Source organism: Solea solea, chromosome 5 (genome assembly GCF_958295425.1).
Source record: "Solea solea chromosome 5, fSolSol10.1, whole genome shotgun sequence".
NCBI lineage: Eukaryota > Metazoa > Chordata > Actinopteri > Pleuronectiformes > Soleidae > Solea > Solea solea.
In genome coordinates, this window is record NC_081138.1 from 25,736,060 (window position 1) to 25,758,420 (window position 22,361).

The 22,361-nt window shown below is 39.1% G+C and overlaps 1 protein-coding gene across 1 annotated transcript; it reads right to left on the reverse strand.

Annotated features, from left to right (window-relative positions):
* Positions 1–237: 237 nt before the first annotated feature.
* Positions 238–20,633, reverse strand: LOC131460046 (ribosomal protein S6 kinase alpha-2-like). The gene is made up of 22 exons (XM_058630293.1): positions 19,974–20,633; positions 16,611–16,727; positions 15,247–15,328; positions 14,500–14,580; positions 13,473–13,552; positions 13,090–13,196; positions 12,967–13,004; positions 12,747–12,889; positions 11,525–11,595; positions 11,178–11,266; positions 10,171–10,235; positions 7,770–7,872; positions 7,390–7,535; positions 6,438–6,560; positions 6,219–6,308; positions 5,954–6,112; positions 4,955–5,116; positions 4,784–4,860; positions 3,720–3,837; positions 3,563–3,619; positions 3,367–3,447; positions 238–2,448 (listed from the first exon to the last, which is right to left on the reverse strand). Exons 1-22 carry the CDS (start codon positions 20,076–20,078, stop codon positions 2,299–2,301), a joined length of 2,244 nt encoding a protein of 747 aa, XP_058486276.1. The 5' UTR covers positions 20,079–20,633; the 3' UTR covers positions 238–2,298.
* Between the last annotated feature and the right edge of the window lie 1,728 nt (positions 20,634–22,361).

Below are 22,361 nucleotides of genomic sequence, written 5' to 3' on the forward strand. Positions count from 1 at the left end.
TCCAAAAAGTCATAGTATAGTATGTCATCCAAAATCGGTCAAAAACGTCATAGTATAGTATGTCGTCCAAAATCAGTCAATAAAGTCATAGTTGAGTATGTTGTCCACAATTTTTTGTCACATTTTGGACGACATACTAACCTATTACTTTTTCTGGTTCTCACAATGTACAACAGTGTTTATGCCAGAAAACAGGTAACAAATGCAAGTACACACACACATTTCACTGCCATTTCTTTCATTTTCCTTTATTTGTAAAACTTTGGCATTGGCGCCAACACTGTCAATGATTGGCCGTTTATAGAGAGTATGTACAGTCTGAGCAATGGATGCGCAACATACTATTAATGTACAATCTCAGTATATCTGCAAACACAATATGTGCAGTATTACATCTTGCCCATAATTAATATTAATATGTATATATGTATATATATATATATATATATATATATATATATATATACACATATATATACATATATATGCACATATATACATATATATATAGTCTTTCATTTCTTTACTGGTGGGTTTGCACGATTATATACACATCCTAAATTCATAAACAATAGAGTATTTACATCTTTATCATCATATCATTGTACCACACAATATCTACAGCATGGTGGTCGTACTCTTGATTGCATCGCTCCCAGCTTGACCTTGCACAGTTGTGCCAGTGTCTCTGTCACAGCACGTACAGATTGTGTTCCAGCAAAAGTAATATGTACAGGATTACGGCGTTGTTGCTACAGTGCTTATTGATTACACACGATACATGTTGTTAATGGATAAGGAGCATCACAATCCTAACGGGTTAAAACTGTACAACACAGAGTGTGCTACTCAACAATAATAATAATAATAATAGTAATAATAATAATAATAATCTGCGATTCTGTCTTATACCTCGTAGTAGTGACTGCTCGACATATTAGACACAAACAGGGCAGTGGCAAACGACAACTTATACAAAACTTCTGACACAGTGTTTTTGTTTTAAATGCTCAGATGCTAAGAGCAAACAGAAGCTCACTGGACACTCGAGTACACACACACACTGAATGGTAAACTATGACACTTTAATGCTAAGTCACATAATAATACGGCGTTGTATCAGCTGAGCCATAGGACGCTGTGCAGTTTTCAGGACTACTATTTAAGCTGAATGACACTCGAAAAAATACTGTTTCCACCGGGGGGAAGTGCAATCTTGACATATTTAACATTAAGAGGCAAAGGCTGTGTTTATGGAAGACAACAATACATTACAGTAGAATAATTATAGCAGTATTATTATTATAAACAGTAAGACTTCAATGGTATCATTGACAATTTCCCTTTGGTAGGATATTAACATTTGGTACATGCATAAGTGAAGAATTCAAATCAAACATTATGTTTTTATGTCATGACTATGGAAGACTTTGTTAATGACATAGATGGAAATGGACGACGGGTCCTTTGTGGCACAGAATACTGATCATTTTGTTCCAAATTTCAACTGGATTAGCTAATTTAGATATGGGTTAATCAGTGTTTTAGTGTCAGTGCTGACTAATGCATTATGTATCACCAAAATGATGTAAATGTGTTGCTTTAAATGTTAGAAATGTTACCTTGATCCCATGAAAATGGATAAAACATTATTATTTTTATTATTTCAATCAAGCAAGAATGGGGACAGCCCATGGCCAAGTGAAAAGGGACTTGGCTTATGCCAGTTTGGGTCCTCCTGAGCAAGTTACCCAATCCCCATTGCTCCTTGTTAATTGGACACTCCAAATTGGCCCCAATGTATTGCATCAGGAAGGGAATCCAGCGTTAAAATCTCTGCCAAATCATGTGTGCGGATCATCCGCTGTGGCCGAGATAAAAAAAGAAATAATAAAATAATCAAAAAAAAGCTTGTAATACTCTCTAAGAGAGATGTTGGCCAGGGTCTCAGTGCAGATGTATGTGATGGATTGGTAAATCCCACAGTATCAAATTCAAAATGTAGAGATTTCAAATTTACATTGAATCCGTTCCTGTAAAGCGATCTGAACCAAATCTTTAAATGTCAGACATCGTTTAAACCTGAGGCTTAAGAAATGCCTCGGTCCTTTTTTTTCTTCTTTTTTTCAATCATTTTAATAATCATTTTACGTTTATGTGCTGAATATCAGTGGTCTATATTCGAGGTTTACATTTACAGGCCTGTAAGCGTTGTTCTTTGTGCTTTCCTCATAAAGTGTCTGTACTTTACGGCCCATAGTTTGGTTTCCTTTGAGTCGCAGTCGCATCGTTTCGAGGTTACTCCTTCTCTCTCAGTCCTGGACTGACTTTTGGACTCGCCACTTTCTTCATCCCTCTCCGCTGAGCCAGGCTGGACGACTGCACCGGCTCCAGGACGGGAGCAGGAGCACAGCGTCTCAGAGCTGAGTAAGTGGCAGACAGCGCCCCCTGGTGGAAACACAATATTCTGTTACTGTAAGGCTGGTCGAAATCACTGCACTGTGCTCCAAAAAGTGGCAGACAGTGCCACCTGATGGACACAGAGAGAAACACACTCATGTCAGACACTGCAGGTTTTATAGTGTATAATATAATATTATATATATATATACATATATACACATATATACACATATATATATATATATATATATACAGTATATATATATAGTATACATTTTGAACATACAAACTGAAACAGTGTGGTTTACAGTATATGGTATATTTAACATCAAAGTCTCATGAATACATGAACATACAACTTTATTTTATTATTTTTCAAAGCATACATGGAATTAGATTTGTGTCAATATTGTATATATAATATATAAAATAAAATACAATAAATTTAAATGTTTAAATCAATCAATATTTCTTTTGCAATTTGTGTGTTTTGATTTTGTGGTTAATTTTCTGTTTCGCTTAATTCATAAAGTATTGCTGGCTTCGTGAAATGTGTGGTTTGATTATATTGACACAAATCTAATTCCATAGTTTTTAAGGCATTTTTAAGGTATAATTCTGCGTTTCACGGTAACTATTGTACCAAACTTTTCAGGCCCAAAAATTCAACGTTACACCTTTTTTTTTAAAAATGATACTGATATTAATTACACACAAATACAGACATTAATACTGTATTATTTATGTATGCTGCCTTAATTATCTTCACTAGATGAGCTGTAGGCAAGTGGACTTTGCTTAAGTGAAATTTGAAGATGTTTCAGTGAAGTGAAGAAGCCTCTTGGGAAACGTCTTCAAACTTAAGTCCAGTTGACTACAGCGAACTACTGAATATTATATTTTTTTTTCTTTATGATATAATAAACACTCATGAGTACAAATACACAGATGAAGCAGTCTGACCTTGACAGTGAGTGCGTCCTGTCTGGTGAGAGTTCTGTCAGACAGCTGGTCTCTCTCTACGACCCAGGGGTGACGAAGAATCTGGAAAGCGTGACATGAAGTGATGATTTTTCTAATGTACTACTTCAAAAACTATAATCCTTAAACTCCCTACAGTACGACTACTACAGTAAGTCAAGTTATGGTTTAAAGATACCTGGGGTGCAGTCAGGCGCTGGTGAGGATCCACATGGAGCATCTTCATCACGATGTCCTATCAAACATTAAGTGTTGATGTTAGTTATATTTATCCTGCAACAGAACTTAACTAAATGTGTATCCATCAACAACAAATAAAAAATAATATTTCTTACCTTGGCAGCATCTGACACCAGGTCCCAGTTCCCTCCGGTGATGATGAATTTCCCGCTGCCAATTTGAGCCAGAATCTCCTCGGCTGTGTCCTCAGGACTGCTGGCAAACGGGCTGAAACTGGACCAAACCGATACAAAGTTACAGTGCAATGAAAAGAATGGCTGGATTCTAACAGCAGAGAATACGTCAGAGCATAAAGAACAGTTGATTCATTCAAACCTCTGACATTATAACACACAGAGACAATGAAACCTACTGAGGAGAGTCCAATTAGGAATCTACGGAGTATTTATAGTTCACTCAGGAGAGGAGGAGGATGCAGAGCAACAAGTAAGAGGCAGATTGTGTGACCCTGGAGAGTGAGACTATTATATGAATAAATGTAAGGTTACAGCGTGTGTCTCTACAGAGTTACAGGTCATAACACATTCACTTAAATCCCTCTGATTCATGTTTATTAAGAGGTGAATTTGAGACAATAACGGAACACATCACCTCTTTGTTCTCTTTACGTTGGGCTCTAGTACATTTAGAGGGCACAGTATTTTGCAGCCCTTTCACATTTCACATACAATACCACTTTTACCACAATTAAAACAATTGCCTATAGGTTGTGCTGAAAAAAAAAGGACATAAGACACTCTATATTGCACATTCTATATTGGAAAAAAGCAGCCTAAATGCTCTGTGTTCTACAGGTTAAGTGTTCCTGTTTCAACTGTTCTTGGCTGAAAAACAAAGGGGGACAGAAAGTGTGAAAAAAGAACCCAGAGACTCTAAAACAACAGGCCAAATGAAATATGGCAGATTAAATGGGTAGTTTGTTGTGAATCTGAATAACACTGCAGATCCAAGATGTAACATTTGAGACACTGAAAGAGACAGAGGTCTGTGCTCAGTTGAGTGGAACTCAGTCTTTATAGTTAATATTGTTATATTCTTATGCTGTCACACAATTAGTGTTATTATTTATATTTTTACATGTGAATACCTTTTTTATATTTTTTAACCATTTTGAGATGTACTGAATGAATAAAGATATTATGAATCATTTTAAACTAACCCAGCTATCATGGTGTAAAGCAGGATTCCAAGGCTCCAGATGTCACAGGCTGCATCATAGCCCTGCTTCTTCAGAACCTGTGAGTAAAGAAAAATTATTTAAAAAAAATATGTAGAAAAATATTTATTCCTGGTTGCTTTTAGAGTTTGTGAATGAGGATTGTCTTTGTACCTCGGGCGCCATGAATGTAGCCGTGTAACACGGCGTCATCAACAAGCCGTTTTCAGCTCTGAGCTGTTTGGCAAATCCAAAATCACAAATTCTGATGCTCTCCGGTCGTCCGCTGTCATCGGCGTAGCGGACGTTACTGGGCTTCAGGTCTCGATGCACAACCTGGAAAAGGGGAAAGACACACACAGATAAGAACAATCAGTATTGCACATTATCTCTTTATATGTTTATGTGACATATGCATTTATTTATTCCAGTCGTGGTCCAGTCCTTCTATTATTTATTTACTATTACGTAATAATACGCCTGGAGCATGTTCATTTCATTCTTTTAACTTAGTTTTTTTTCATTATTTCACACATTATTATTAGTCGAAAGAAAAGTGGGGATGCCGCCTTTGTTACTTACGCCCCTGAACTTTGGAACACACTAGATATTTTTACTCTAGCCTTCAGCGAGCGCCTTTTTATTCCACCCTGTGTTGTGTTTTATTTGCATTTTTTAGTTTATTTTAAAGTTAAAACCGGGTTTTAACCTCTTAGGCTCCAGTCTTTTCCTATTTTATTCCACCCTGTGTTGTATTTCACTGTTTTATTTGCAAGCTTTTGCTTTATTTCAAAGTTAAAACAGGGTTTTTACCTTTTTGACTTTAGCCTTTTCCTTTTTATTCCATCCTGTGTTGTGTGTTATTGTTGTATTTGCATCTCTTTTCTTTTTATATTTCATTTTCATTTTCCATGCAATCCTTGTATGAAAGGTGCTATAAAAATAAAGTTTATTATTATGATTATTATTTCATGTGTAACGTCTGTGCTGTCTGTAAGACGTTTGTCAAAGGATGCAACCGTCTTAAAACTGCAAGACAAATGTGCCTAAATCTACACATAAAATGTCTCTTTCTCCTTGTTATAAAGAACATGTACTTAAAGTATAACGATGTAAACAGGGTTTTTGTTTCATTATTGTCTCTTTATTGTCTCTTTTTTGTCTCCATCTTACCCCCATTGAGTGCAAATATTCCACAGTCTTGGCCAGAGTGCAGATGACGTCTGATGCATCTCTCTCTGTAAAACGTGGCACGGTCAGAGCTCTGTCAAGGAGCTCACTGCCCCTCACTAAATCCTGAACCAGGAACACACTTTGACCGTCGTCAAACACCTACAGGGAGGAATGAGACACGGAGACACAGCTAAATAAAACTGGCTGTTATAAAGATGCTGAAGTTTCAGTAAGACAACATGGAGTCGTCGTGTACGACACTCACGTCCTTCAGGGTAATAATATTTGGATGGTGTCCATATCTCAACAGAATCTCAATCTCCTCTGACGGGTCTTTCTTCGCTCTCTCAAATATCTGACAGAAAAAGCAGAAACACGCGGGACAAATTATGGGAGACGCATGACCACTCATATACTGTACATGTAATATTTACAAGGAGACACTGAGAATCTTAGGGAACATCTGCACACTGACGTCCACTACCTTCACTGAATATTCCACAGCAGTAACTCTGTGCAGACATCTCCTGCAGACAGAGGTCACAGTCTGTCCCACTTCCTCTTTCAGCTCATAGACGTCACTAAAGGCCACGTCGCCACGGAGATGCTACAGACACAAACACATAATCATCAAAAAACACAAACGCTAACAACATATCATCACTACTGGTGATGCTGTACTGACCGGACAGTAAAATTATTTCTCAATCACTTCATTGGAACACATTCAGAAAATGTGGGAAACATGTCTGCAGTTTGAAAATAAGACATTTTCTGAAAAAAAGTGTTTAGTGTTTAGTGTAACGTAGTGTGACACTTGAACAATAACACAACTTTATTTAAGACAAGCTTGAACATTAACTGCACATGTTTTATGAGTTAAACACATTGACAGCTTACAAACACACAAATCACATCATTAAAATCCAAAAATCACAGAATTTGAGACTTTTGCACAGTACTGTACATCAACTGTGGCACATTTTAAGAAAACATTATGAAAATATCACATTACCATATAAATTAATTATCATATACAACCATAGTCTGCATTACTATTTTGGCAAAAGTGAAGCTCTAATATGAAGTAGTCTATATGTCGTGTTTATTCGTGTACAACCTTCAAACTTGGAATAAAAAGTACGACATACAATCAGACATATTTTAAGACTGTGTGAGTTAGATTTTTGTCTCCCAGATGAAGGAGAACACTGTATGTTTCCAACAATTTGGCAAAGGGAAGACTTGTTTGTTATCTGTAAAGAGACTCTCCTGCAGTACCTCCAAAGGCCACCAGTGGGCAGTGGCTGTACATAATGAAGTATGTATGTATATCTGCCTTATAAAAAAGGTATTTACCTGTTCTGTGTCAGTTAAGCTGTAAAGACAGACTTTTTTAACAGCATACATACATACATACATATATATATATATACCTGTTTTATGGGGTCGGCGTTCTTCACCTCCTGACGAGAAGTCGCTACCGTGGCAACACTCGATTCCTGACTTTGATTTGTTGCGACAAAGCTGAAACCCCGAAAGAGCTGGTGTGTGTTTGCACTGGGCGGAATGCCTGGAGAATCTGGGTAAACAATCACAAGGATACAAACATTAAAGGTTCACTGTGTGAGATTATGGGGAAATAACTGAGCTCTTAACATTTACAGGAGCATCTCTACTGACGCTGTCATGTCTTCTCTACCGAACCACATTTTCACCTTTTAGTTTCCTCATTACCTCATTATCTCATTCACTCATCACACTCATCTGTATTTGTAATGATTATATACTTTATGATTGTTAATGCTTTCGTTACCAGTTGGTGTTCTGGAGGTGAATTCAGGGTCAAAATGAAAAGTGTCTTCAGGTCTGCCGACAGTTGGTTTGAAAGGAGGCCTCATTTCCTTCTTGTACAACTTCTACAGAAAGAACAACAACAATGTAGAAGAAGTGTTAGTGGAAACAACAACATTCTGCTTTAGTCTATTAAATAACACAATTCCAGCGGTTTCTGAAAGCAGTGAGAAGTTGCACGTCAAAGCAAACGTGTGGTTATTACGTAATTTCACTCGCGCCATTGCAGGAAGCTGGTGAATCAGCGCCTTTGTCACAAGAGAGGAGAAAAACGCTTGTACATAAGTTTTCATTTTTTGGCCTGTTTTTGGACATTGAGACAAAGACTCAGACAAATGTTATTTTAAATATGTGTTATACTGTTCAAATTGCAAATTTATCAAAAATCTAGTGTTCATGTACAACTAGTGAGTGTTTTTTTCTAAATAAAACTTTGTTTTTTTTCTTCAGTTTAAATCGTTAATCCACTATTTAATCATGCAGTAAATTGTAAATAACTGCTAGATATTGAAAGTTATTCTGGAAAAATGGGCCAAAACACTTACTTAGGCTTAGGTGTTAAATAGTTTTTTATAGTATAGTGAAATTACAGATGATGCCACTTATGCTACAGTAGAATAAAACAGACTAAATAAATGTAAATAAATGTAATGTTTGATGATGAAAAAGCTTACATTTTACAGATAGTAATGAAAAAGAAACCTGGTGTTGAAAAGATTCAAATGTTATTTAAGTGAGTGTATTACTAAATATGACCTGCAGGTGTCACCTTTGCAACACCAGTTGTTTAATCAGAGTCCACCAGCATTAGAGGGGGAAAAAAAGAAGATGATATCCCTTATTTATCATCATACCGTTACCACTAATGGACGCTCTCATCTGCTGTTGTGAGACGACGAGGCCGTTTATCACAGAAACTTCCCACAGGTCAAACATCTTAATGGAAGATTTGAGTTCAAATAAAGCAAAAGCCAAAGGAGGAATCACTCTACCCGATGCAGCGCCGCATGCTTTAATTAGCATAGTGAGCAGAAGAAGAACATAAGCCTCTTACTGATGGCTTTCTCACATCAAGCCAGCAACACCATCTGCAAATAGGCAAATGTTGTGTTTGGAAGGAAGGAAGGCAGACAGCGATTGTAATGGCGGGGAGTGTTTGAGTGTTATGACTCTGAGAGCTGGTGTCGAGAGCCGAGATTAGCGCGCAGAGCAGATAATGGTGGATTTTGTCTGACATGAAAGCAACACTTTGCATAACAGTGAATAAATGTGAATCACAAGAAATAATGGGTACAAGAGTGTGACAGTTGAGAGCTTAAAATACTTTGTTGCTTAGTAAAGACACATGTAAGGTTACTATAAATAAAACAAAAAACTAGTGATTATTTTTACATTCTAAGAGGCACAGGAGACGTTTATTCTTTATACTTGAAGCTTGTGTGTCTATGATATTCCTTTTGAAAGCAGTATACCAAAAACTTAATACCTCTGGCCACTGGATGTCACAATAAAACCACTGTATTACCTGAGTTCCTCTTTGAGGCTTCTGCAGCACGAGGGCTATTCATATTTAAGTCATCGCCAGCAGAACGAGCTTTAAAGTTCACCAGAAACAGAAAGTGCAGCCTCAGAGCATGATCCACTACTGTCTGACAGGCGTCTTAAAGGTCCAATAAGCTCAAGGCATGAGGTTTTGAAGAATGATCCCTTTAAAGCGTCATATGTCGGCTGGATGTTGAGGTTGGATCGCACAGGAAATGTTTTGCAGGCAGACATTTTGCACATTCAGAGATTTTTTTTTCCTCTGTGAGAGAGGCTTTCACAGATAAGAGCATTAGTTACGCTAAAGTTTGGGGGGGAAGACATCAAGGAAGGGAGTTTAGGGATTTTCACACTGAGCAAAATCTCTTTTTTTGAGGATGTTTATGAATGATTCATGACTGTGGGCATCTGTGGAGGTGTTGGATGAACGTACTGTAGGATTTAAACGATATGATATCACAACCACAGCAACCAAGGTGCAGTTGTTGGTCGTCGGGCAGAACATGAACTACGTCCAGCATTTTTTCCACAGGTGTGGCTTACAAAGAATTGCCAAAAAATAACACAATACTTTGCTAAAATAAGAATTTTGTTCTTGTAAAAAAGTCAGTTTCACTCCAAACTGAGAGGTGTGTAACTTAGAGATAGTGAGAGACTCAAACTATCTCTAAAACTGAACTGACGTCAGCTAAAACGATCTAAAAAAGTAACGAAAACATCGCTCTTTTACCTCGGCACGGTTGCTATAGTGACCAGTAAAAACAACAAGAAGGTTTGACGGCTTGACGTGTCTGTAAATATTCCTCATAAATTGTGCTTACATTCCAGTCTATGGACGCGAAGAAGCGATGTCTTTTTATTTCTTCTATTCCATCTGGTCCCGCACCTATCAATCACACACAGAGAGGCAGATTGAGAGAGAGAGAGAGAGAGAGAGAAAAGGGTGTCATTGCTCACATCTGTTAGGCAAATCCAACCATCCATACCGTTCATATCTCTCTCCATCAAAACCCCCCGAATATCAAAAATGTTTTTCAACATACTATGACTGTACTATGGGAAACTATTTCAATGTATTGTAGTTGTTGTGTGCTCTTTGTGTGCAATCTATCTCATCTTATCCATCCATCCATGCAAGATCATTTAGAGGAGAGGTCCCCAACCACCGGGCCACGGACCGGTACCGGATCTTTTATTTTGAAAAAACGCTTGTCAAAGCAGAATTTCCATTCCAGACATCGCACTGAATATCCTGCTTCCATTTCCAATATCCTATCTTTGTGAAGCGGGATTTTCTGCAGAGACGCGACCAAAACCAAACTGGACATAAGTAACACACTTGGGGTGTCATCGTCTCTCATTACCCGCAGATGGGACCGGCACGTAGGAGGGAAACAAGCTCAGGGCTCAGACTAATTCAGTGGGATGGTGAGTTTTGTTTTTAGTTGTTTCTATACCGAGGTTGGGGACCGCTGGTTTAGAGTAACCAGTATTTCACTGGGCCAAACACACTCTGACACTCACTCACATTCACACCTACAGCAATTTAGAGTCTCTCATGAACAGAAAAGCCCATTAGGAAAATGGTGCAAACATAGAAAACACATAACACTGAATAAAACATAGGGCATACAAAAGAGAGCATGAAGCTGCTGCACTCATGAGTGTCACCATGTTTAAATCATAGCTTTAGTGTTCTGGTGTTTACGTGACATTTTCATTAGCTCACTGCAAACAGACCTGATCAGAATGAGTTGTTTTATACTAACTGGAGATAAAGTAAAGGAACGCTCCATGTGATACAGTACGTGTTTGTTGTATGCAGTACCTAGTCGATTAGCAGGGTTCCTCTTAAAGAGTGCTCTTAATAAACTCTGCACCTCGGGACTGAGGAACTGTGGCATTCCCAGTTTAGCCCTGGACACACAACACAAGAGACAGACGATTAATGACGCTGGGATGAGCTCTTCTGTTTTTCATGTAAACAACTTTATCATTTTTTTTAGCCAGAGAATAACGAGTTATTCCAAAATCAATTGCTGAAGGGTCATAAAGGCGGTTTCACATAAATCAACGAGAGTTTCATTTATAATATTGTGAATGAAGATGTCACACAGATCACAGTCAGCTGTAGAAGAACCACAACAGTTATAAAATGGTAGCGTATAATCTTACTTTAGAATAAGTGCCATTGTTTCCTTGCGATCTTTTCCTTGGAACGGTAAAGATCCCGTCAACATCTCAAACTGGAAAACAGATGAAACACAAACTGTGAGACACACGTCAGCTCAGCAGCTCAGAACATGACACTGTAGACACTCAATTCAAGCTTTATTTGTGATTTAAATGAGGCCTCCTTCATATACAGTTATTTTATCAGTGCATATATGTTACCAGCGGACACATTTTCACTCGTACTTACCCACAATAAGTACATTTTTCTTTGTTGCTGTTTGTCTACGTGTTTGTTAGCACGATGACGCAGTGAAGATAACAGTTACAAACAGGAGACATTACAATTGCGATTTATTTTGACTGAAATTGTGAGTGCAATATGATTTGTGATATGAGAGGGAATGGTCCGACAGAGGGGTCCGACAGAGGGCCGAAGATGTGCGTGGGTCAGGAAATTGAATGATTTAACCTAAAATGATATTTTGACACTTTAAGAAATATCACGCCTAATATCACGCATAATATAAAATATTGCGATTATGAACACTTTTTAACTTCTTTTAAGATTGTGACTGTGGATAACAATCTGGATTTTGATTTTTTGAACGTTATAATCAGTGGCAAACAACTGGTGACAGAGAGGAGACGACCTGTCCTGCTAATAATTAATGGAGCAGATAAATTAAAGCCCGATAACACAGATGAGTCACAACAAATCTGCCACCACTGCAGACGAGCCAGCATCTCCGACACCATTTACAACTGGCTGTCTGAAAAATGACTGCACTGACATTTCAAATGAACTGTAGATGTGATAAATACTGCAATATTTGTTTTCCTTTTCTCAATTTTAATATTTTGTGTCATTCTAATACTTGCCAAGGGCAGATGGGGGTGACCCTTTTTCTTTTTTTCCCCCTGCTGCCCTGATGAAGCTGCCAGCTGCCAGTTAACGTTAATCTCCTTCTCAGTACAAGTCAAATAAGCCACTAGGATAACAATTAAGCAAACAAGAATCAAGCAGATGTATGTTTAATTTACGGAAAGTGATGAGACCTGTCTGCCAGATGTGGTAATTACGCAGCATTAATTGCAGAATAAATCCAAATGAAGGAACTAAGTATGTCACAACAGCTAAGCTATGCAGACATGAATGTACTCAAGACATGGAAGGGAAGATTAGCAGCGCTTGCGGAAAGTGACTTTTTAACAATTCTCTCACCATAAGAACTCCAAAAGACCACCAGTCAGCACTCTGTGTGTGTCCTCTCCTGTTTACAACCTCTGGAGCCATGTACTCAATGGTTCCGCAGAAGGAATACGCTCGTTTGTCATGGTCGATGGCTTCCTTACTCAATCCAAAGTCTGTGAGACGCAGAGAGAAAAAGGTGATAAAAGGAGACACACGGAGACAGATCACATGTGCAGTCCCACGTACTGACCTGTTATCTTAATATGTCCTTCATCGTCCAGAAGAATACTGTTGGTTGAAATGAATATTAAAATATGCTTTTCATCATGTAAAATATGTGATAAAACAAAATGGAGGCGTTGTGTGACAGTACTTTTCCGGTTTGAGGTCCCTGTAGATGATGCCCAGACTGTGGAGATGGTCCAAGGCCAAGGCCAACTCTGCCAGATAAAACTTCACATCCTCTTCTGTAAACATGACCTGCGACAAAACAAGGCATGGATGACAACTGCAGTATCCATCCATCCGTTTTCTACCGCTTTATCCTCCACAGCAAGGTCGCGGGTGACATAGGGCGATAAGAACTAACGTATATTATTTGTATTTATTTGACAATGAATTCGAATTTTCACATCGACACAGCACTAAAAAATGTGGGAGTGGTGGCCAGTGTCTACACTTCTTTCAAAATAAAGGCTAAAAAGTTCAAATAAGATGAGGAAAGAACCAAGAGGTTTATCCGATGTAAAAACCTACCTCCTTTGACAAACGAGTGAAAAGGTCTCCACCTCTGAGGAAGTCCAAGATCAGATAAAGCTTCCCTTCTGTCTGGAAGGCTACACACACACACACACACACACACACACACACAGAGGATGTATTCAGGGCTCAGGTGTACGGACCAAATCAGCTCCACCGCAAAATTTCGCACATTCAGTGTTTGGACTTGTTTTGACTCATTCCGTCCCCGGATCCAATCAAACATATGCCGTAGATAAATTGATATTTTTCCCTCCCTATTTTAATAATAGTTGAGTTGGTGTTTGGATGTGAAGTTAACCTGTTTGACAGCTATTTTTTCTGCCTTGTTATATACAAGATTCAGAGAGACTGATACTAACGCTCAGCTCTCAGCCTCACCCAGAAATAAGGGGCATAACTCCAATTTATACACATATGTAGACTATAAAGCCACAAAATCTCCACTGTTTGTTGTCATTTCTTTGCAAAGAGCCGTCCTTTGAATATGAGAGGGAGAAGCCAAATGTAGCCTTGAAATGTCGCTCCATGCCTTTTTTCTCACTGGACCTGGCACCGTCTGACTCAACTGGATCGCAAACCGAAATCTTACTTGGGTGATCACTATTTTCAAAGCGATGGCGATCTGGAGAGTGATAAGTCAAATGAGTATAATGTGTGCAGGAAATATTAATTTGTGTAATAATGTGGTAATTCCTTGTAATGTCAGGCTTTTGAGAATATTTCTAACTCACTCCTAACCTAAAATAAAAGAATCTCACTCCAGCTCTGTCCATCGTGCACCTTCAGACCTCTTAAACCCCTTTTTTCTTAAGCAGCTCTCAAGGTAATTCATGGAAATTATATTAATATTATTAACTTGGATTTCATGTGCACATTATGCCTATTTTGTGACCAGAAATTAGAGTATAACATCCACTATTGGCCATATTGTTATTTTAAACTTCCGTAGCATCTCAAAATGTCACAGTTGGTGTATCATCATTCATGCATCAGAATGATGAAATGAATGAAACAGACTCACCATAGTGCAGTTTAACTATAAATGGATGGTTCACTTCTGCCAGAATGTCTCTCTCCATTTTGGATCGCACGCGGTCCCGAACTAAACAGGAGAGAGTGGGTACAGTGCAGAACAGTGCAGTCTGTTAATCTCAACATAAATCAAGCGTGACAAGCCTCTTATACCATTTATTCACATAGGATGAAAGAGCATTTACTTAATTAAAAGGTGTAGAGTGAATTAGACCCAGTATTCCAGTATTGCAGCTCTGCTCTGCTCTGCAGTGAAAACTACAATAACAGCGTGACTGCAGCATCTGTCTCCTTGACAGGATGAGACCATTAGTGAGACCAGGGGTGCAGGTTAAGAGGATTAGGGCTTCTACAAAGACACTAAATCAGCACATGTCATCTCAACCTGATTTTACTGCACACCTCATTTATGATAATCCCATTCACTGCAAAAACCAGTTCATCGGAAACAAAAGTACAAACCAACCTCTTTTGAATGCAGGGCATTCTGGGAAGTCTGGCAGTCCTATGTCTCTTAGATTATTACTCAGAGCCCTTTTGACAATAAGTCTGTTAAGTTTAATGCACCTCAGTAAAGTTTCAGGAGTTCATTTAGACACCAGCAAACACACAGCTTACCCCGGCCACAGATAAATACATTACATTACATTGCTGTAAGTTGCTACAGTATTTCATCACGACATTATATATAAATATTGTCTCCAAACAAACCAAAGCAGTTATTGTTCATTTTTACCTTTCAGTGTGGCTTTCTTCAGGACCTTCATGGCGTAGAGATGTCCTCTGTCTGCTCCCCGGATCTTTCTCACCAGAAACACCTTCAACACAAATCATCACCATCAGCTCATCACTGTCTTCATCACGGTCACAACTATCAGGCAGGTGATATTTTGACATTTGTGTGATTCAGCTGTTCAACAGTGTTCCCATACTTGTGGCATGACAACCAATGCACATTATACATAGTGAGAAAGACAATATTTGATCTAAAAATATAACATTTCTGATTTCTATTATTATTTTAAATACATAAACCAGGCAGATGTTTGACAAATGAATCACAACTGCATAGTTATCGAAAATAATCTTGAGAAAAAGGCAGTGGAACAGTATGGAAAAATGTCTCGAGTCTTCTGGTTTCCTCAGTGAAGTAAATATGGAAGTAGGAATACATTTTTATAGCCACCAGGGGGCAACTCTACTGGTCGCAAAAAGAACTGAAAATGGAAGTTAAAACGCAAAATGTGTCCACTTCTCACTCAATTTATAATGTCGGTAAACATTTTCCTGAGAAGGTAAAGGTGTTGTGTCTTCTTCAATAGATCATGACGCTAATTTTGTAAATAACGTTCACATTTACAGGAAAAATGTTCACTCATATGAGTGGACAATGGTGTGATTGACAGCTGGTATTGTTCAATAGGAGCTTGGTTGCTGGGGAGTTCGTTGCCACTTGGTCCCGACTCAGTCTCTTGAGAGTGATTACAAATGAATATTGACAACTGTAGGGTCCCTATAACAACTCCAGGTGGTACGTTTGCTAAAGCAGCACGATGCCAGTACAGGATGCGGGGTAGTTTTCGTCATAGCCAGACTTGTGTTATATAAGTTACTCCTGCATGAAAAGCTTGTTCTCGTGATGGAAGGTGTTGTTCTTGTCAGTCGCGCTCATTATTATGACAGAACATCCGCTCCTGAGGAAAGTATCAGCAGCAGCAGCACTCGGGTGATAACAGAGGAGAAGAAAAGGAAAGTGTCATATTATAAAATGATAATTATAGTACACGTTCTGTTCCATGTACTGCAACCGTCATTAAATCACTGACAACTTGGGAGTTTTCTTGATGAAGAGGCTTCTTCAGTTCTAAAAGTTGGTGATAAAAACCCAGGAATTTAACATCTGTGGAGAGTGGACAGTGCTCACGAGGCGTCTATTGGACTAGAGGTGAAATGTATTCAAGCAGCCAGCACAAGGCCTGGTGGGTTACTTTGTGTCTTGGTTGTGTCTCGTGACCACCTATGTGACCCTTGTCCTGGTTTTCTGATGTGATTTGGTGTGAGGTATTCAGGTGTCAGTGGGTTAAAGTGTGTGTCCTGTACCTTCCCGTAGGAGCCCTGCCCCAGCACTTTGAGGAGCTGGAACTGAGAAGGGTCTGCTTTCTCACAGCCCTCCTTGACATGGTGGCTGATGTCGATCTCCTTCAGGATGCTGTCATCCTATAGAGATAAGAGCAGAAGTCACAATGTGTACAGTGTGTTCTCTACAACTTTTTAAATCCTCAACCAACAAAATGCCAGAAACACAAACCCGATTATTCCAGGTCATGTGTGGGACAGAAGGGACTTTTTGGGGAGGATTAGCAAAGGATTGTATGTGGTTTTGATTTGTTTTGCCATTATGCATTGTTAATCATTGCTTATTTTATACCCACGTGTTAACTTACTCATTAAGATCAACCCCAGTTTATATAGTGTCATGAGAATTATAGAGATTTAGTACAAATGAAGGTATAATAAGACATTATAAAATCACAGTTATCCTGTTAATACCCATACATTAAAAAAGAAGAAGCATGAAGCAACTCAAAATAGAAATCTCAAATTCAAGATTCAGTTTTGTTGCAAGGTCAAACTCTCCAGTTGTTCTCCATATTGGAAAGATTTAACAATGGTCCCACATTGGATGAAAGTTCCTTTTTACAGTTGAGATTATGCCTCAAACGATTTCTTTTGCTGTCTAGATTCGACGGCCCAGAAACAAGCAGAGGCTCACATTCCAGCGTAATGAGACAAGAGACTGAACAGGGAGACAATGTGCTGACATGACATAACAGTGCAGATCCACACCCCACACCGCTAAGTCGCTGATGCAAAACGCTCGACTCCTTCACCTTGACTTTTACTCATTTCCCATAAACAAAGATTTGAATTCTGTAACTGAAACGTATCAATGCATCGCGACGACATGATGTGTAAAGGTTTACTGGATTTTGTAGATACTATAAGAAAAGAGCATGTGTCTGTTCTGGTGACATCGACACAGACGCAGGAACAAAGTTGGATTTGTGGAATTTGGCAGGGGCTAATTATTTTTCTGTCTGTGACACATTTTGCAACCACAACTGTGAAAAATGTCATCAAGCCTTACAGTTGTTGCATATTTGTACTCAGTCCTGATAATAAAGTATTGACTACTGCATGGGTGGGAATGTTGTCATCCAATCATAGCTAGATCCATGGTTTGAATTTCATTTTGCTTCTTTTTGAATCAAGCATTAAGTGGTCTGTATATGTCTGTGTTTGCAACTGTAAGATGAAATTGTTCCTTTCAGCCCATTGAAGTTTCTTCTTCCCTTAACTTACTTTACACTATGTTAATATACAGTATACTGTAGTTTGTTAGTATCAGTCACATGCTGTAAGATCACTCATTACGTTTAAGTACAGAAATCAAAATCTGATAATATCCTCTAAATCAAAGTGATCTAAAACCAGGCCTAGCTGTTTAACTTAAAGTATTCTTTCATGTTTTATGCTTAAAGGTCAAGAGTGAAACATCTATTGGCAGGAATATAGTGACGCTGTATGTGTATGATTGATTTAAAATAAAAACGTAATACAAATCTTGCATTGACAAGTTTCTACAGCAGCCTGAATGTTTTCAAACTGACACTCCCTGTTACAGTATGCAAAGAGAAGCAAGTTCCTCAAACTCAAAATGACCTGAGGTTCCAGTGAACTTCTAGGCTGGTCAAGTGTGGGGAAAATTCAAATTATATCTTCATAATCCATCATGATGTTGCATTTAAAAATACTGAGCATGATAGTGCACACCATTTCAAAGTAAAAGTGTTAGTTTTGAAATGTAGTTCATAACAAAATAACATCTGTAAATAACAAAAACAGACAGAAATAAAATGGAATCATTAAAGCATTAAATCAACATAACATGAAGACAATTGTAATTACTAAACACTAGACACGCTTGTGTTCATTAAATGTTGAATTTAATAACGCAATACATAAACCTAATCTATTATTATGATAAAAAATATTGTTCACTGTCGGTGAGGTTGGGCCAATTTTCATAATCATTTTGTAGGAGTTTTAGATTCTTCTCTAGGGAAAGGGATATCACTCTCTGTATGAGAGGTAAAGGTCACTTCTACAATCAATATTCTCATTTTCATTTGAAAAACACATTAAAAAATGATTACTGTGATGAACAAATTAGTTCTCTTCAGTCTGTAGAATAAGATTTGCATAGATCAAGACAATAATTCAACTTCAATGATATTTTGACACACATTTTGGCTTTAACAAATATTGTGCCTTTTGCAATTTGAAAATTGCAGTGGGCCATATTGCAATTTCGATAAAATTACAATTAATGGTCCAGTTATGTGTCCTTTAAAACAGTGCAACAGAAGGGAAACATAAGGTTTTTGAACCAGCTCCATCAACATATGCCTACACTACAGGTAGCTGAAACCCACTCTTAGTAGAGAGAACTTTCCTGTGTCAGGTAACAGGTCGACAAACACGAGCAGACAGACACTTGCCAGCCAGGGACATAAAAGCATGTACAGATACAGGGAGATGTCGCCTGTCAAGATGATTCATCAGCACTCAGGTCACAACAAAGACCACATGAGAGGGAGGGGACAGAGGAGAGGGAGGGGAGGGAGTTTCTTTTTCTATTTTTGTCCCAGACATGCAGGTATGATGTGCATCACACAGCTCACACTGCTGCCTCCACCAACCACCCACTGGTTTGTTTGGGCTATTAATAGAAACATCCACTGAATCAGTCTGTCTGTGTCCATTTATCTATCAGCCGGCCGCCCTGCCTCACTGCTGCGTGTTTCTGAGTGACTCTGAATGTATTTTTATTTTATTTTTTTACATGAAACCTTCTCCCTCTTTCTCTCTCATAGTATCTGAATACCTGACACAGGCAGAGCAACAGCTGTAACTGTGCTGCAATGAAACACAACAACAATATTCTTTCCACACGCCTGAGCTGGGAGCTGTTTTCAATTACTTTTCAGAATTTATGTAGCTTATTTAGTTTTTGTTTTTTTTGAAATTCACAGATGCATGTTTTGCAACACTGTGATGGAATTCCCTTGTATATTCATCTCCAGTGGCACATACAGACACATAATAATAATAATAATACATTGGTAAATCTTCAGTAACCATGTACTATGTTTCATAAACTCATATCCCACACAAATCTACAACATTACTGTATTTAGAAGTACTGCTGTCTCACAGAAAGTACAACTAAAATGCAATTTTGGGGCATTATTACACACTTGGGGCTTTATAAAGATAAAAAAGTAAGAATACATTAATAAAACATGTCTTTCTAAAGAGGCCTTCACCTGGCTGGAGGCATCTGTGTGGTTTGGCACAAGTTGTATTCCATTATGAACACAGTGACACAGGGACACTCACCTCCAGCTGACAGAAGCCCGTGTTGTTCTTGCTCCTCGCCGCCTTGTTCTTCAGGTAGATGGAGAACCATCTCCGCACTGTGAATTTCCGAGTGCTGGTATCCATGGCAACGGGCAGACTTTTTTCCCCCAACCCTCCGCCTTCTGTTGCATCTATCCCATAATGATGAACATGTCCCTTCTGACAGGGGGTCCTGTGTAAGGTTTAGTTAAGAGACGCGGAGGCACAACACAGAACAGAACAGAGCTTTTGGGGGAAAGTGTTCGCGTGTCTTATTTGTCCCGCAGTTTCTTCATTGGCCCACCTTCGATGCAGTCGTCGCCTTTTGGCTCTGCCATCATGATCAGTCCTCCTCCTCCTCCACCTCCGGCACCTCCAGCACCTCCTCCACCCCTCCTCCGCCTGTTAACTGCAGTGAGCAAAGCGCGCTGTCTCGGCTTGCGCCGGAGCCGTTAATCTGCTCAGACAGGCGGCTGCAGGCAGGGACGAGGAACGGACGGGACAGGTGCTCCTGCTTCTCCTGCTCCTCCTGCTGCTGCTGCTGCGGGGTCTGGGCTTGTGTTGTGTTGCAGCGGAGTCGCTGCGTGAGCGTGAGGCTCCAGGGAGAGAAAGGTGACGAATAAATCTGTTCCGCTGAATCAGGATATGTGTGTGTGTTCATCCCCTACTGTCTCTCACTCTCTGCAGAATATGGGATTGTGACCAGTCACATGCGCCCCTCCCTCACTTCTTCTCCTCTGTTTCTGCCTCTCACCTCTCCCTCTCTCTCTCACTCTCACACGCACACACACCAGCATGCAGCAACAGCTGTTGAGGTCACATGGTGCAACCCAGCTACCTCTCTCCCTGTCTGCCTGTGTCCTCCTCCCGCGTGACATCCAATGACACACACAGGGACATGATCAGTGGCGTGCACAGAAGTTTAAGGGGGGAGGCAGGGGCCTCTAGTGAAACAAAATAAACAGAATTAAATCAATAAAAAAAAGGGTGCCCCTTTATTATTGATTATAAAAAAATAAGATAAAAGTTGCAAATATATAAACTGTAACTAATAAATTGACATAGACATAAAGTCCTATCTCTCCACGAGGGTTGCTGGTGCCAATCCCTGCTGACGCAGGACAAACCTGGACAGGTCAACAACCATCCAATCTCACACTCACACCTACGGTCAATTTAGAGTGTCCAATTTGTCCAAATCAGCATGTTTCTGGACTGTAGGAGGAAACTGGAGAACCCGGAGAAAACCCACACACACAAACTCCAGGCAGAAAAACCCCTGTTCCGACTAGATGATACAAGCCAATGCATCAGTAACAAATATATTGAATAGCCACCAAGGGGGTGAGTCCACTGGTTGCTTAAAAAAAACTCAGCTGAAATGGAAGTCTATGGGAAAATAAGCCTATTTCTTTCTCAATTTACAACATCAGTAAACATATTTCCTGAGAAGTTAATGATCTCAATCACTCGTTTTGAAAATTGATAACATGGACACCAGTGTGATTGACAGCTGGTATTATCCAGGTGTCTGGCCAAATCACAATTGTGGAGGCACAATTGCCTCCACAATAATTGGTGACATCGCGACCGGTTGTCTCTTCAGCAAATCTTGCTTTTATTTACATATTTATTGATTGCCTACTCAGATTACTGTACACAAATGACTGCCTTCTTTTTTCCTCCTCTGTCTCACCCACAATTTCCATTGTTATCGCCAAGCCTTTACTTGGTGATTGCTATGAAAAATAAGATGGACTGACTGTGATATATTACTTCCTATCACAAAAAGGGCAGCTCAAGAGGATATTATTTTATTAGGACTAGGATATTATATTAAAGTAAAAGAATATAAATGATAATATACAGTGACTGACAGAAGACCTGATGAGAAACACTGTGTTCCAGTGACATAACATCACAATCCAATGCAGCACCGAGGACAGCAATCAATATATTACAGTCAATATTGATGACTGTAGACCGCAGGGGACAGAAGTGTGTGTGTGTGTGTGAGAGAGCAGTGAGATACCCGCTCACTCACTGGGCATGGCTCTGGGTGTGTGTGTGTGTGTGTGTGTGCGTGCTTGGATCTGTCACATCAGCAGCTTTGCAGAACTGCAGTGTTACATAATCATAGAGAAATAGAGACCAGAGGAGAGACAGGGAGAGATGGAGGTTAAAACCATGTGAAGTGAGAGAACTAATAAATAAACACTAAGCATATCACGTCTGCTGCTTCGCCTGGGTTGACCTAAGCTTCATTTTTCTTTCTAAATTATGGTTAAGAACATTATTTTTGAATTCACCTCAGATTTGTTTTACTGTCATTGTCCATAAGAACAGAGCCCACAGTGGTGTCTGACAGGATTTGGAACATATTAATGA